The sequence below is a fragment of the Salvelinus fontinalis genome, chromosome 19 (genome assembly GCF_029448725.1).
Source record: "Salvelinus fontinalis isolate EN_2023a chromosome 19, ASM2944872v1, whole genome shotgun sequence".
NCBI classification, from domain to species: Eukaryota; Metazoa; Chordata; class Actinopteri; order Salmoniformes; family Salmonidae; genus Salvelinus; species Salvelinus fontinalis.
The window spans coordinates 8,398,949-8,416,185 of NC_074683.1; the positions used below are offsets into that span (position 1 = coordinate 8,398,949).

Genomic DNA, 17,237 nt, shown 5'->3' on the forward strand with positions numbered 1-17,237 from the left:
TAACAGACACTGGGACAACAACCTAAAATGCAAGGCGAAATATACACTGGAGTTGCTTACCAAGGCGACATCGAATGTTCCTGAGTGGCCGTTTTTACATTTTTTTATATTTCACCTTTATTTAACCAGTTAGGCCAGTTGAGAACAAGTTCTCATTTACAATTGCGACCTGGCCAAGATAAAGCAAAGCAGTGCGACAAAAAAACAACACAGAGTTACACATGGGATAAACAAAAGTACAGTCAATAACAATAGAAACATATATGTACAGTGTGTGCAAATGGAGTAAGGAGGTAAGGCAATAAATAGGCCATACTAGTAAAGTAATTACAATGTAGCAAATTAACACTGGAGTGATAGATGTGCAGGTGATGATGTGCAAGTATAAATACTGGTGTGCAAAAGAGCAAAAAAAGTAAATAAAAACATTATGGGGCTGAGGTAGGTAGTTGGGTGGGCTATTTACAGATGGTCTGTGTACAGCTGCAGCGATCAGTGAGCAGCTCAGATAGCTGATGCTTAAAGTTAGTGAGGGAGATATAAGTATCCAAATTCAGCGATTTTGGCAATTCGTTCCAGTCATTGGCAGCAGAGAACTGGAAGGAAAGGCGGTCAAAGGAGGTGTTTGCTTTGGGGATGACCAGTGAGATATAGGTGCTGGAGTGAGTGCTACAGTTGGGTGTTGTTATGGTGAACAGTGAGCTGAGATAAGGCGGAGCTTTACCTAGCAAAGACTTATAGATGACCTGGAGCCAGGGGGTCTGGCGACGAATATGTAGAGAGGGCCAGCCGACGAAAGCATACAGGTCACAGTGGTGGGTGGTATATGGGGCTTTGGTGACAAAATGGATGGCACTGTGATAGACTGCATCCAGTTTGCTGAGTAGAGTGTTGGAGGCTATTTTGTAAATGACATCATCGAGGATCGGTAGGATAGTCAGTTTTAGGAGGGTATCTTTGGCGGTGTGAGTGAAGGAGGCTTTGTTGTGAAATAGGATGCCGATTCTAGATTTAATTTTGGATTAGAGATGCTTAATGGGTCTGGAAGGAGAGTTTACAGTCTAGCCAGACACCTAGGTATTTGTAGTTGTCCACATATTCAAGGTCGTTCAGAGTAGTGATGCTAGTCGGGCGCGCGGGTGCGGGCAGCGATCGGTTGAAGAGCATGCATTTAGTTTTACTAGCGTTTAAGAGCAGTTGAAGGCCACGGAAGGAGTGTTGTATGTCATTGAAGCTCATTTGGAGGTTAGTTAACACAGTGTCTAAAGAAGGGCCAGAAGTATACAGAATAGTTTCTTCTGCATAGAGGTCGATCAAGGAATCAGCCGCAGCAAGAGCAACATCATTGATATATACAGAGAAAAGAGTCGGACCGAGAATTGAACCCTGTGGTACCCCCATAGAGACTGCCAGAGGTCCGGACAGCAGGCCCTCCGATTTGACACACTGAACTCTATCTGAGAAGTAGTTGGTGAACCAGTCGAGGCAGTCATTTGAGAAACCAAGGCTATTGAGTCTGCTGATAAGAATACGGTGATTGACAGAGTCGAAAGCCTTGGCCAGGTCGATGAAGACTGCTGCACAGTACTGTCTTTTATCGATGGCGGTTATGATATCGTTTATTAGTACCTTGAGCATGGCTGAGGTGCACCCGTGACCAGCTCGGAAACCGGATTGCACAGCGGAGAAGGTACAGTGGGATTCAAAATGGTCAGTGATCTGTTTGTTAACTTGGCTTTCGAAGACTTTAGAAAGGCAGGGCAGGATGGATATAAGTCTGTAACAGTTTGGGTCTAGAGTGTCACCCCATTTGAAGAGGTGGATGACCGCGTCAGCTTTCCAATCTTTAGGAATCTCGGACGACACAAAAGAGAGGTTGAACAGACTAGTAATAGGGGTTGCATATAATGGCGGCGGATAATTTTAGAAAGAGAGGGTCCAGATTGTCTATCCCAGCTGATTTGTACGGGTACGGGTAACAGTTTTGACTTAAATCACCTTGAAAATCTATGGCAAGACTTGAACATGGCTGTCTAGCAATGATCAACAACCAACTTGACAGAGCTTGAAGCATTTTCAAAAGAATAATGTGCTAATGTTGTAACAATCTAGGTGTATTGAGTGTTGGCTAAGGCTGGCGAGGTCCTCAGCCTTCAGAGAGAGAGAGACAGGGTTATATCCCAAATGGCACCCTATTCCCTATGGGCCCTGTAAAAAGTACTGCACTATGTAGGAAATAGGGTGCCATTTGGGACGCAGGCTGTGGTGTCTTAAGTCTACCCAGCTAGCTTTCCCCCTCTCTAGCTTCACAATAATCAGGAATACCCTGCCCCAATGTCTCTTATGCACCAGCCTCACTGCTGCACTGTCAAGGGATCTACTGAGACTGTGCATATGATTTTCAATAGCTTAAGTGTCAGAGTAACATTTGAAAGAAGGACTTCTGACAATGATGCTTCTTCAGCCTTCGGTTAGTAGAAAATGTTCAGCAAGACACACAAGGTGTGTAGGTAGACTGAAAACTGTATGCAGGACAAGACACATTCATCAGATATGATGTCAGTCACAGCTCAGACAATACAACACAATGTCTGCTTCTCTCAGATTAAGATGCCTATTTGAACCTATGTTTATGATGAACAATAGGACTCTTGGACAGCAGAAGTAGTTCTTCACCAATGCATTAGATACAGTAAATATGTTAGCTTTGGGATATATATTTCAAAATGTTTCTTCTATTTTATTTCCTATTTTCTAGTGTCATGTCTTCACTGAATATTCTGGGTTGGACACTTCATTAGCATATGACTTCAATACAACTGCACAGCTTGGCCACACATACTGTTTTAAGATTGATTGATTCACAACATTTTGTATGTTTATTTTCATGCCTGCTGTCACAAAATTGCTTCACAGAAATCATAAAGCCACTTTGCAAGTCAGACAAAATATAGGTCAATAGCAGTGGTGCAATGGAATAGTGTGTAACAAAATGCTTATGATTTGCATTTTTATTTAATAGAGCTAAATATGTGATACACTCATAAGAGTTCAGTTCAGTGTGTCCTCTATATCCCCAATTTGTATATATATAATGTAGAAGTTTACAATTGGCTCATTCATCCCCCTCCTCTCCCCTGTAACTATTCCCCAGGTCGTTGCTGCAAATGAGAACGTGTTCTCAGTCAACTTACCTGGTAAAATAACGGTAAAATAAAAAAATAAAAAATAAAAAAATGTGTACAAGCTTAGAGAAAATAGTTACAAAAGGGTTATTGTGGGTTCCAGCTCAGGTAGAACTCTTTTGGGTTCCATGTAGAACCATGGCCACTGGAAGAATTTTTCAGTTGGGGTTGCATCTATAATTGCATTTGCATACAGTTGAGTAGGATTTCCACACATGGGCCATTTTTTCTGTGTTAGGTAATGTCAAAAATGATCATTTTATAAACGCATGTCATGCAATTCCACGTCATTTACATTTACATTATACCACACACATGACTGAAATGAGTGGCTACTCTGACACCGACAAACTGAAAGCAATAAAAATGACTTGGTTTTGAATGCAAACAATAGCCCAGGCCAATGAAGAGACACATGTAAATGATGTAAATGATGTAGAATTGCATGACATGTTTATAAAAGGCCCAATAATAGAGCACCATAGTGCCCACAAAGCTCATCACTAAGCTGAGGACCATGGGACTAAACACCTCCCTCTGCAACTGGATCCTGCACTTCCTGACGGGCCGCCTCCAGGTGGCCTATAGCCTAGGCCTACTCTTCGTCACTACACGCTCAGGTGTGCATGCATTGAACACTACAGTCTTTTTTTAATAGCGATTGAGTTATATTATTAGCCCAAATTAACTATCCAATCTACTCATCACATTAGGAATAGTAGGGTATCTTACATAAGTCTACAAATGCGATGATAGATAGTTTAATGGAATGCTTTATTATAAAGGTGCAATTTCATGGTGAAAATATGCTTCCCCAAACTAGAAACTCACGCGCCCACTATGGGAGAGGGGAGAAGGAGAGACCCGACTCAACTCAAACTAAACTGTCTATCGTACAGCAGAGCGGGTGTCCAACTCCAAACCTCCACAATTGAATAGATAAGAGCATATCATGAGCGCACCGTTTACAAAACGGAGCTGAGAGCTCTCCATGCAGAATGGGGCCCATATATAAATATCCCATGTTTTTTTTTCTCTCCCCTACCCCAATCCCATGATCATTTATATCAATAAGGCAACGGAAAAACCTTTTACAATCGTTTTATTTTATTCTTACAGTTTTACCATCCCACCATCAGGGGGTGCTGCAGCACCTCCAGCACCCCTACTTCCCACGGCTATGCACTCTTCTTCTTCATAGTCCTCTTCGTTCCACAGCACTTGCGGAAGCAGACTTTGCAGCATTTAACGGTGACGATGACAACAATGAGAACTATAGTGAGTAGCAGAGTGAACACGTCCAGACTGTGGTACTGGATCCAGTTGAGGTCGTGAGCGGCGGGTCTCAGGTGGTCCGCTCCGCCGTGACGCATCACAAACTCTGACCAGAACACGGCCAGGTCCAGGGGCTCGATGGGACGGTCCTTATGCACCGCTGACAGCTTCATCATCTTCTCCTTGTAACTGGGGAGGAAGGACAATACAACAGGATTTACAATCTCCTCATAGACAGCTCATGACTGCTAATACAGTATATAGGAACCACTGTGTCACACTACACAGTGCAATATTCACCTGGGGCTGAATTTTAATGAGGAACTCAGACTTTCATGTAAATCATGCATGGCTGACAAAATTATATTTGCACTGAAACTCAATATGTGCGTGTAGATCTCAAGTTAGGATTTGGTCTCTGTACTGTTTGCACTGCTACTTGAGTTCATAGTATCTCCTAGTATTATATAACATGATGTCTGACCTCTTGTCGTTGATGACCTTGTTGAGAGCCTCCACCAGTTTTTCTGAGGTGAGATCAAACAAGCTGAGCACCTCCCCGACGCCCCTCACTGCCATGCGGTGTACGTTGTCACCCTGTTCAGCGAACAACGGCAGCATCACCATGGGAACGCCATTACAGATCCCCTCGTAGGTACCGTGGGTTCCTCCGTGGGTTATAAAGGCCTTGACATTGGGGTGGCCTAGAACATGGAACATAGAACATGAAACCACGAAGAAGAAGAAGGTATTGCTTCTCTTGCACAATGGCAACAAAGTAGCATGTTGTGTTTACTGAGAAGAGATCCCATCTGTAACTTCTGTAACCCAGGTGGTTTTCATTATAACTGAGAGACTAAACTAACCCAGCAGCTCATTCTGAGGAAGCCACTTCATCAATCTGACGTTGGCTGGAGCGTTTTTAGGCACTACTCCTGTGTACCTCCACACCACCTGAAAACACAGAGAACAACTGCTTACCTTCCTAATCAAGTCATATAGAATCATCTGCCAGTTCTGGATATAGTGGTGAAGGCACACCAGTTTGTAGTGGGATATAAATGTGTCTGGATTGTTTTAAGGCATAGCTCCAGTATATATTTCCACACAAACTGAACAACATAGAACTGAAGCTTGCGATGACACTTGACATAGTATAGGAAGAATGGAGAATATGCAAATGCCATTGAAACTCCACGTTATTAAAGGACTTGTTTTTAGTTTAGACTAACATGCTGACCTGACCAGACACGTCGCGTGCACGAGCATTGCAAAATACATTTCCACATGCATGTTATTCAATCATTGCACAGACGCTCGCGACAGGCGCTAAAATAGAAATTGGTTCTATTTGTGACGCAAGTCCTGTGTCTTAAATCTCCTCATTGGCCTTTAGGAGCATATACCCACGTGGGTGATTGAAAGATGAACTGACGTCCACACTCCAGTCTGTTGTAGTAATGCACCGTAAAGTTAGTTGCCAACTGCCATATAAAGTCCAAAGAAGAAAAAGAAGCCTGAAGGAAGGAGGAGAGATGACAAGAAACAAATTCGGTTTACCGTTTTATCAGTGGATTAATTGTCTGAGTAGAGGACCATGTGCATTTCAGGTAAAATAACAACCCAAATGTTTATATTCCAGGACAAATTAGCTAGCAACAGCAAGCTAAATTGCCATAAATGTTTAAAGCGTTTCGACATGTCCCCAAATTAATATAATTGGTTGAGAGTTTTGATATTTCAACCTGCGTTTCCTGATCGTGTCTGGTGTGGGGGTACAGAATCAACATGAACGCGATGGCGCATGCGCGCGAGCGATTTGGTCAGCATGTAATAGTGGATTGGAGATTAGGCCTATATGCTTAACATATATAGTACTGTGCTTCTACATCTCAACTGTGAGTGAGAATTGGTATTTTTAAGATGTAGAAAATATATTGTCAATTGTTGATATTTACAGAAGACGTATAGACTGTAAAGATTGTGTTTGTCAGAAAGGGTTACTTTTTGCCATTTGGGACATATTCGAGGTGTCCTTACCCTCTGAGGGATCTTGCTGAAGGCATCAAAAAACTGCTTGGCTTTCTCCTCTGGCATCTGAGAGACCATAGAGCCCAGGGTGAAGACCACGAAGCCATCCTCTCCTGACTCATCCACAAACTCCTGCAGGTCCTGTTGAGGCACGGTGGGAAGGGTTAGTTAACAAGAAATGTGTTCATTTACATTTTCGTCATCTAGCAGACGCTCTTATCTAGAGTGACTTACAGTCAGTGCATTCAACCACATATTATAGTTATTACAAGTAAAGAGAGTGAAATGTGATCATTTATGCTGCTGCTGTTGCTTTTCACGGGAGTGGAGCGTGATGTGTGTAGTTTGTTGTTGTTGGTCATAAGTCAAAAGAACAATATACATTTCAGGTAAACAACCCAATGTTTATCTCCTAGGACAAATTAGTTAGCAACAACAAGCTAGCTACTAAATGTGACCGACCAGCTCAAAATCGGTCTTATGTAGCAAAATTTGAAAATGTGTTTTTTTTTATACATTGGATAAAATTAGAGACTCAGAGCTACAAAATGGTATATCATACACTGCATTTTTGAGGAACAATGGGAAAATAATTTTGCTTTGAAAGTTGATTAACTTGTGAACTCCCTTTTGAGGAAATGGCATTTTGAATGTTTTGGTACCTACTGGAGAGCTCTCCTTTGTCTTCACCCATTTAGCATTGCTCACACCCTCTTAAGCCTTAGCCCCACCCATCTTTTTAAGGATTCACATGTGAGGTCATGTGCTAAACAGTGAGTAGTGTAGTAAAGATTAAGACTAAAAGTGGTAAAAGTAGTAGCCTACAATAAGGAAAATTTCCAGATAAACAGAAAGTGTCCAGATAAAAATATTTTATAAATATTAGATGACGCTTACCCAGACACACTTGTCTAAATTGATAGGTCATGTGAAATAAATGCTATAACCCACAGCCACATCAAATCAAATCAAATGTTATTTGTCACATACACATGGTTGGCCGATGTTAATGCGAGTGTAGGGAAATGCTTGTGGTGTAAAAAGTACTACATTGTCATACTTGAGTAAAAGTAAAGATACCTTAATAGAAAATGACTCAAGTAAAAGTACTACTACTCACCCAATAAAATACTACTTGAGTAAAAGTATTTGGTTTTAAAAATACTTAAGTATCAAAAGTAAATAGAATTGCTAAAATGTACTTAAGTATCAAAAGTAAAAGTATAAATCATTTCAAATTCCTTATATTAAGCAAACTAGACGGCACAATTAGCTAGTTAGCTAGCTAACATTAAGCTATACTGTAACTAGCAATGCGAAATGGCATTCTGAGATAACATTACTACACACAGATCATAAACGTAATGTTAGCTAGAGAGCCGGCCATCTAATGTCAACTAGCTAGCTAACTGTAAGCTTTAACTTGCAATGAAAACAACTTTCTGACAAAATTAGAAACGCATAATATCTGAAACTGTAGCTAGACTCTTGCCTGTATACATGGATGAATGCTTCACGGCAGACTGCAACCCCTTTCATTAAATAAGATCCTGTGTCATTTCTGTTTTGTTTGTACAGCTTGCTTGGCCCGTTATTCTGTCTAGTCACTCTGGGTTACACTGCAATGCCATAGCTTTAAGAATCATCTTAAGCTTTAACCCCCACCCAAACTCCATTTTACTCGCCGTAGCAGAGCTGGTTAGGCTGTTTTCATGTTATCCAGAGCGTTGGTGACTATAAATGTGCCCCTGACAACAATTTAATTACGTTTTTTTGCAGACATTTACTGACACCGGCCATATTCAACCAGTGTTGAGCGTTGGTAAATTCATCAGTTATTCTGCGCTCTGGCACACTCAGACGAGAGTGCTCAGAAACAGTTGTTGCAGTGACATTCTATGGAAATGGATACTTGCATAGTCGAGTCTTTTGTTAAATTTTACTATGTGATACATTCAAAAAATGCCTCGTTAGACAGGATTACCTACACAAGCTGACCAGCTCAAATAGACAGAAGCGTGCTATATGGCAGACCAATCCAAACTCATCTCTCGGCATGTCCAGCCCACTCATTATCCCAGCCAATCATGGGTATTGGGAAGTTTGCCGTCTTTTTCTGTGGCTTAACCAACTAGGCTCATTATTTAACAATTGTATTTGTATTTACAGATGGCATACAAGTTTGTTATTAAGGAACATGAAAGTTGAAGTAATTTCTGCCCCCCAAAACTTTTTGATAAAAAAAAGTTAAGTTCAAACGGCTCTCCTGTGAGGTAGTGACCTACGACGTCTAGTTTCCTGGAACGGGTCACAAATGTCCATGAATGTTTCATGTGTGTTTCGACCTGTTCCAAAATTAATATAGTTGGTTCACAATTGGTGTTGGTATTGTAACCTGCGTGTCATCAACATTTCTGGTGGGGATAGATACAATCAACATGCACACGATGGTGCATGCAGACGCATGCGCGGATCCGGTTTGGTCAGCATGTTAAAGGCACTGAGTGGTCAATCTGATGTCTGCATTTGATGAGCAGCATTTATGCCTTGATCACGCCAACAGCGTCATTACATTTTGGTACAACAGAAGTACATTCATTTCCAATGGAAAGCTGCGTTTGCCTTGCAGCATTGCTTTGCAGAGGCAGTTGCAGTGCGTTCTGTGTGGTGCATATGTTGGATTTACAGAAATGACAGAAATGGTAGCAGAAGGTGAACGTTGAACTTTTGATGCACACATATCCAGATGATGCTGCGTACCATTTTGTGCAACAACGCGCTATAGGTGTGATCGAGGTGTTACGGTGATATGGTATTCATATTTCTTGCACTTTGCAGAGCAGTGCAGAGCTGTTGTGAAGGAAGTTGTCAAGGAAGTGAGTTTGGGTTTATACAGGATCTCCGGCCCTCACCTACCGTCAACCAATCATGTCAATGCGGAGCTATACGGAGCCCTCCACATTGTTATAACATTTGAGAGGTGCAAGACAATGCAGTACGGAGCTCAATTTGCCCTCTGCGTGCCTCCGAAGGCTCCACATTGCATCACATCATCCATATGGAGCCTCCGACCATATTTTTGGTTCAAGCACAAATTGTTTCTTAGTCTACTATAGTGCGAATCGGCTTGGTTGGTGGTTGGTGCTGTCTCTTCCTCCTTTCTTCATGTGTCACTCACTCACAGAACTGCCCCTCTCCCGCCTGCTCATGCGGTACCTCTCTCTCCATCCCTCCAGTGTTGCCAACTATTTTTCAGTGAGATCTGCTATTGGCTCCTTGATTTGTCGCTAGAAGTCGCGAGATGATGTTTTGCCATTGCTGCAACGACACAGCTGCAGTCCCCGACATAGTGTTTTGGTCCCCTCTCCCGCTGCACACCACCGCCTCTTGTACTTCTCAGCTTCTCTCACTCTCATTTACGGATGAACTGAGTGGAAAAAGTAGCTAAACGCTATCAAAACCATAGAAACCGTCGGTGTCAAAACTCCCCAAAGGCAGCCTGTAAGTAGTTGAATTTGTCGCTAGAATCTTTTACCAATAAAAGTTGCTAGAGGGGTCTAAAAACTTGCTAAATATCGAAAAAATCGCTAAGTTGGCAACACTGAGCCTATCACGCTTTATCAGCTCCGGTTAATAAAAAATGACATTTCTGCTGCTTCCCTCACCGGGATTGGAACGGGTCTGGATCTGTCTATATGGAATGGGTCTAGCTGTTCTCGGGTCTGTTAGGAACGGGTCTCTATATTTTAAAAATTGTATTTATGCATATCGGGTCCGGATGGGAAAGCCTCAGGTCCATTTCAGAATGTGTACAACTTTTTGGACCCTTGTCAAACTAGTTGGAACTAGAACACAATAGGGCCCCTCAGTTCTTCTGTATAGTGGCCACAGTCCAGGGGGAAAGAACTGTGCTATGTCCCAAATGGCACCCTATTACCTATGTAGTGCATTATTTTTGACCAGGGCCCAGAGGGCTCTGGTCAAAAGTAGTTCACTGTATAGGGAATAGGGTACCATTTGAGACAAATCAATGGTGTTCCTGGCTCAGGTTTCACTGACTGAACACGGTCTTTAGAGAAGAGACAGAATGGAGGGTAATACAGAGAGGGACATTCCCCCAACATTAATGTTGAGCAATACTTGAGTGTTTGAACAGTCTTCGGTCTTTTTAGCAAAATATTGACTGAAGGAGGGAAGGTGAAGTTGTGAAAGGATACTCTAACACACCCTGTATTCATAGAAGATAAAGGCATAATAAAATCTATAACAATCACAGCTAACCCTAACCCCACAAAACAATCCCTGCAGAGTAGTTTCCCTTCCTGAGGTTTGTAGGGTTGGAACTAGAACACAATAGGGCCCCTCAGTTCTTCTGTTAGATTATAGTGGCCACAGTCCAGGAGGAAATAACTGTGTTATGTCCTAAATGGCACCCTATCACCTATGTAGTGCATTATTTTTGACCAGGGCCCAGAGGGCTCTGGTCAAAAGTAGTTCACTGTAATAGGGAATAGGGTACCATTTGGGGCACATCAATGCTGTTCCTGGCTCAGGTTTCACTGACTGAACACAGTCTTTAGAGAAGCGAGAGAATGGAGGGTAGTACAGAGAGGGACATTCCCCCAATGTTAATTTTGAGCAATACTTCTCTTTCTACAAAATATGAGGAACCACACTTTAACTTTCCCTGCACATATATCTGCCTTGTCCTTTTTCCTTCCCCAAGCTGAAGGACGTGGTTAGGAAACATTTGAAAAGTAATGGGTGCGATTTGAAAGTTATGGGTTCGATTATGGATCATTTCTATTGGTGAATTGCTTTTTATATTCCCTAAAACATTTTCAGGACTACTTGTGTTTGGCATGACTCCCATAGCACTCTAGCGTCTTTTATCAGTACCCACAATATTTACAAATGACAGAGAAGTAACTTGAACTCTAGCTTACACCAGGTTTGACAGATTGCAAGGCAAACTAGATGGTAAGTGTACATGAAGTGCAATTGATGGGACTTGCTTTAACTCTTTTAAATTATTTTTGTGATAGTGGTAGAACTTTAAAAAGTGTAACTTTACTATTTAAAGCAAAGCACTTACATATAGTCAAAGTTAAATGTAGTAAACTAATTGGTCTGATTACCTTGATAGACCACTATATCAACCATATTACTTTGGATTGTGGGGCATTTAGATCACAACAATGTCTAAACTACAGTTGTTGCGTGTGAAAACTAAAAGAAGAAAGACAAGACAAAGTGATCTTCTGTCATAAAACGGGAATAAAAGGGAGGATCATGTGGACAACACTCTTAGGAAAGCAAAGCAACTTTCATTCAAGCTGTGGGTTTCAGATAAACAGATGCACGATTGACTGTTGTAAAATGTTCAGTGTAAAAGAAGTTTGATTTGAGTTGAATGTTGTAATGATTAGAACATTTTAGGCTAATTTGGGAAGAGAAATAGGATGGTGGATCTAGTGATGACAGCTCTTTAAAAGTATTTTTATGGTTGTTGAAGAACTATGCAGAATAGGTTTGTATGCAGACCTACTGATAGCTAGCTGTTGTTCTAATAGATTAACTCTTTAGGCTAACAGTGAATACTTAAAGTACATTTCCTGAAGAAAATGTGGTGTGTTTGCTAGCATGTTTTAAACTATGTATGCTTTTGTAATACATTATAGTAGTGGTAGTTTCTGCAGTGGTAATGGTGGTGATTGGTTATAATTGTATTGATTGATTGGTTGATAGGATAGGCTAGCCTGGACATGTGAAAGTTGGTTTGGTGTCTCTAGCTTGAACGGTTCAAGAGTTACAATTATTGCAGGTAGGTATTATATGTGAACCAGAGCTAGGTAGCGATGCCCAGGAACAGAGCTGGACCAGAGCTAGTGCAGACCAGAGCAGTAATTGTGGTCAGTAGTTGTGTGGTCAGTGGTTGTGTTGCAGATTCTTTAGACCCTACAGTATGGAAATGGTCAGTAGTTGTGTGGTTGTGGTAAGTAGTGGTCAGTAGTTTTGGTCAGTAGTTTAGGTAAGTAGTTGTGTGGTTCATTAGTTGTGGTCAATAGTCGTGTTCAGTAGTAGTGGTCAGTAGTTTTGTGGTTGTGGTCATTAGTTGTGTGGTTCATTAGTTGTGTCAGTAGTGTGGTTGTGGTCAGTAATTGTGGTCAGTGGTTGTGGCCAATAGTTGTGGTCAGTAGTCGTGTGATTGTGGTTGTGAGTATGGTCTGTAGTTGTGCTGCTGTGGTCAGTAGTTGTGTGTTGACTAGTTGTGTGGTTGTGGTCAGTAGTTGTGGTTGTCATAATTTTTGCCAAAGCTTCCCCATGTGCTCCTCTGCGTCTGAGTGTCCATAGCAACGGGTCTGTTTGGGCTGCTCAATGATGAGACATGAGAAAGCTGTTAGCTAGCTACTTTTTGTCACTCTAAACTCCGATAAACAGCTGTAACTTTGAATTGGTACTAGATCTTTTGTCCGACTTGTTTTTTATTACCTTTTTTTATTGAATATCCGAAACATACAATATACTTGCAGTGAAGCCGCTCAACAACTACACCATACCAGTAATCCAACAGACAACTAGTGACCACAACTAGTTGTTGTCACTATTTGTGTGGTTGTGGTCAGTAGTTGTGGTTGTCATAATTTTTGCCAAAGCTTCCACATGTGCTCCTCTGCGTCTATGAGTGTCCATAGCAACGGCTCCGTTTGGGCTGCTCAATGATGAGACATGAGAAAGCTGTTAGCTGTCGATAGCTAGCAACTTTTTGTCCCTCTTAACTCCGATAAACAGCTGTAACTTTGAATTGGTAGTAGATATTTTGTCGGACTTGTTGTGGGAGGGGTCAAAACGGCAGTTGTTTGGGGAAAAATGGGGTAAAATGTGTTAATGCAGTTACAAAAACAGCTGTATCGTTAGATCCGTTATATATTATATATTTTGATAGTATAAAAGACCGATCTGCATGTTTTAAAGTTTTCATTACGTTTCTATCTTAAACGGTGTAGGAGGAGTAGCATTCCAAATAATAAGAAGAAGAAGAAGAATGACGAAGATTTTGAATGGGATGTTTGCTTCACAAGTCCCATTAACGAGAGCTAGTGGAATGTGGGCTGTATAACGTGAGGAGGAGCTAGTTGGTAGATAAACAGAGAGCTGTGTCCAGTCAATCCCTATGGAGGAAACAGAGATCAGGTTACATCTGGTCGCATGCTGAGTGTCTGACAGGCAGGGAAACACAACATCTGGGGTGTGGGACAACACCCAACACTCTGACTGACTGACTGTCCCTTTAAAACACCCAACAGAATATTTCTGACTGTTTTACAAAATAAGGGCTACAGAGGAGAAAGTAATCTCAGTCTGTCAAAACATAACGATCCTGAAAAGAAATGTGGTCCCAAATTAGAAAGTAAGAGAAGAATTTGATAGCTTCATTTGAAATTTAAACAAGTTAAAATGTCCGAAAATTTTCCCAGAGGAATGTCTGATGTGGTACAACTGCCCCTGCAGTGAATCTATCCATTAAGGCAGGGGTGTCAAACTAATTCCATGGAAGGCCTAGTGTCTGCGGGTTCTTGGTTTTTCCTTTGAATTAAGACCAAGACAACCAGGTGAGGGGAGTTCCTTACTAATTTGTGACCTTAATTCATCAATCAAGTACAAGGGTGGAGCGAAAACCCGCAGACACTTGGCCATCTGTGGAAATAGTTTGACACATGTACCGTAAGGTTTCTGGATCTGAATCCATATAAGATATAGGGTGCACAGCTCTGCACAGTTGAATTTTCTGCACAGTTGAAGTATTTTTATAAGAGACTTACCTCTGGAAGTGGATCTCTTTTACCACAGTTGATGCCTCCAATGTGGACCATGTTGGGCATCGTGGGTTTGGGATACTCAAAGGAGTAGTCATACCTCAGCAACCAGATTGCCCCATGACCCAGCAGTTCCCTGTACGTCATGTCTTTCTCCAGGTACCTACTGGTCAGCTCGTCAAAGCTAGCAAACATTACCGTACACAGGTAGCTCTCCAGACTGTACATGAGCATGTTCTTAACTCTCCCTAGGAAGTCCATGTGGTCAGTGTTGCCGGAGAAGAAGCGTGGTACATAGGATGGGGGATTGGGGCACTGGGCAGCCCTATCCTCCATCCCACAGGGGATCCCCTTCAAGAAGTACACCACTGGAATGTTGAAGGACTCAGCGATGATGGATCCACAGGGTAGGAAGGGGTCGGTCAGCATCATCTTGAACCCTTCTCCTCTCAGTCGCTGCATCAGGGGCTTGTCATACAGCAGACCCTCACAGCCTTTCACCTGCATGTCGGTGAAGTCAATCAGGCCCTGCACGTTCATAAATATGTCCGTTACCTTCGGGGCCTTGCGGAACATGTCGTCCTTCAATTTGTTGATGTTCTTGTCCAGCTGTGCCTTGTTGAAGGGAACCCTAAAGATCTCAGTCCTGTGGTAGTCAGAGCTCTTGATAAGGATGGATGTCTCAGGGACCAGCACCACCATCTCATGGCCCCTGGCCGCAAGCTCCTTCACCAGCAGCTTCATACTCAGCCAGTGGCTCCCTTCTACAGGCATCACCAGGACCTTGTCCCCATGGATGGGCCCTGGACACAGGGCTAAGCAGCACAACAGAACCAGCAGTCCCAGGCTATGCCCCGGCCTCAGCACCAGCCCTGGCCCCAGCCTCAGCCCCTGCCCCAGCTTAACCACAGGAACACTTTTCCCCCAGCCCATGCCTCTCTGCTTCTCTGCTCAGTTACACAAGCTGTGTTGTGAGATGGACACTACCTCCCTGAGGTCTGGCACTGAGTGCTACTGAGATGCGGCTACCTCAGACTAAGCTGTGGGAGTATGAGTCTCCCTGCTAGGTCTGGGTCTGCCTGTGCAAGCAGGCTGTTATATAACCCTAGTCAGTCCTTCCTGTGGACTAAAGTTTAACTGCAGGCTGAATGGTTCAGGTTAATGATTCCTTAGGGCAACTGAGAGATGGAGAGGATTAGCTAGCTAGTAATCTCAATGTGACAGCCTTAACATACAGTATAGAGTAGCTGAGTTGGTTCTGGGTGCTGAGATTAGCTGGCTACTGGCTAGTGAATTATAATGCAAAAGTATAACAGCGATACTGATGAATAGTTGGATATACTACTAACAAGTAAGCATTGCTAATTTAAAAGGAAGGGATAAAAAGCTTATTTACAATAGTACTCATATTGTTATAAGTTGAATTGTTGATTTTATTAGTTCTACAAAATAAACAGTTATTTATTATCTTCCAATTGATCAGCATGACATTGGAAAATAAAAGTAACATGAAAGGTAACCCGATGTCACAGGAAGGCTAAAAAGATCATCAAGGACAACAACCACCCAAGCCACTGCCTGTTCACCCAGCTATCATCCAGAAGGCGAGGTCAGTACAGTTGCATCAAAGCTGGGCCCGAGAGACTGAAAAACAGATTCTATCTCAAGGCCATCAGACTGTTAAACAGCCAATCATAACATAGAGGCTGCTGCCAACATACAGACTCAAGTCTCTGGCCACTTTAATACATGGATTTAATAAAGTTATCACTAGTCATTTTAAATAACGCCACTTTAATAATGTTTACATATCCTACATTACTCATCTCATATGTATATACTGTATTCTATGCCATCTACTGCATCTTGCCTATGCTGCACGGCCATCGCTCATCCATATATTTATATGTACATATTCTTATTCATCCCTTTACATTTGTGTGTATAAGGTAGTCGTTGTGAATTTGTTAGTTTACTTGTTAGTGCAGTAATATCTGTCGGAACTAGAAGCATAAGCATGTCGCTACACTCGCATTAACATCTGCTAACCATGTGTATGTGACCAATAAAATTTGATTTGATTTGATACAGATCATGCAACATGCAAGTCATAGTTACACTATTAACCCTGCTCTGGGAGGAGTCATGGTGGTTTTCTAACATTTGAGCTATACCCTGAAGCTCAAAGTATCATCTCATATTTCGTGAGGAATCTTGACCATTACCTTCAGCTCCTCCCACCCAAACCACTGACATGCAAACTTACGCTCTCAGTCGTGCAAACCTCCACACAAGTTTTTTAGCCTATACATTAATTCTTTGTAAGAATTAGATATTTCATTGCTTTCTACTAGTAGCTAATCAGTTACAAGGTAAAAATACAGATTGAGGGCTTCAATCAAACTGAGGACAGAGAAATATGTGTATATTGTTGAATAGATGCAGTTTTCATTAATTCGTCTATTTTCTCTTAAACCATATGGTCTCTCTAACAGAAAATAATGGACAATATTGACACAGATATAAAACATGTATTCTATTTATAAGGGGTGTCAAACTCATTCCATGGTGTGCCCAGTGTCTGCTGGCTTTTGTTTTTTTCCTTTCAATTAAGACCTAGACAACCAGATGAGGGGAGTTCTTTAGTAATTAGTGACCTTAATTCATCAGTCAAGTACAATGGAGTAGCAAAAACCCACAGACACTCGGCCCTCAATGTAATGATTTTGACACATGCTATATATGAATACATTTTTTAAAAGTTATTAAAGTATAAATTACCAAAGTTACGATAGATTGCCATAGATTTTCTTTTAATTACCAAATATTCCAGTAACTTTGGGAAATTACAAAGTCCCCAGTCTAGACTGAAGATCATAATTAGTTGATTAGCTTGAATCAATTGTGTTGTGGCTTGGCTGGGGAAAAA

The 17,237-nt window shown here is 41.8% G+C and overlaps 2 protein-coding genes across 5 annotated transcripts in view; one reads left to right on the forward strand and one right to left on the reverse strand.

Moving 5' to 3' along the window:
- Positions 1-17,237, forward strand: part of csrnp3 (cysteine-serine-rich nuclear protein 3) — a 69,483-nt gene that overhangs the window by 14,056 nt on the left and 38,190 nt on the right. The window lies entirely within an intron of this gene.
- On the reverse strand, positions 4,271-15,363 carry LOC129816312 (UDP-glucuronosyltransferase-like). The gene is made up of 5 exons (XM_055870631.1): positions 14,315-15,363; positions 6,501-6,632; positions 5,327-5,414; positions 4,945-5,164; positions 4,271-4,649 (listed from the first exon to the last, which is right to left on the reverse strand). Exons 1-5 carry the CDS (start codon positions 15,239-15,241, stop codon positions 4,364-4,366), a joined length of 1,653 nt encoding a protein of 550 aa, XP_055726606.1. The 5' UTR covers positions 15,242-15,363; the 3' UTR covers positions 4,271-4,363.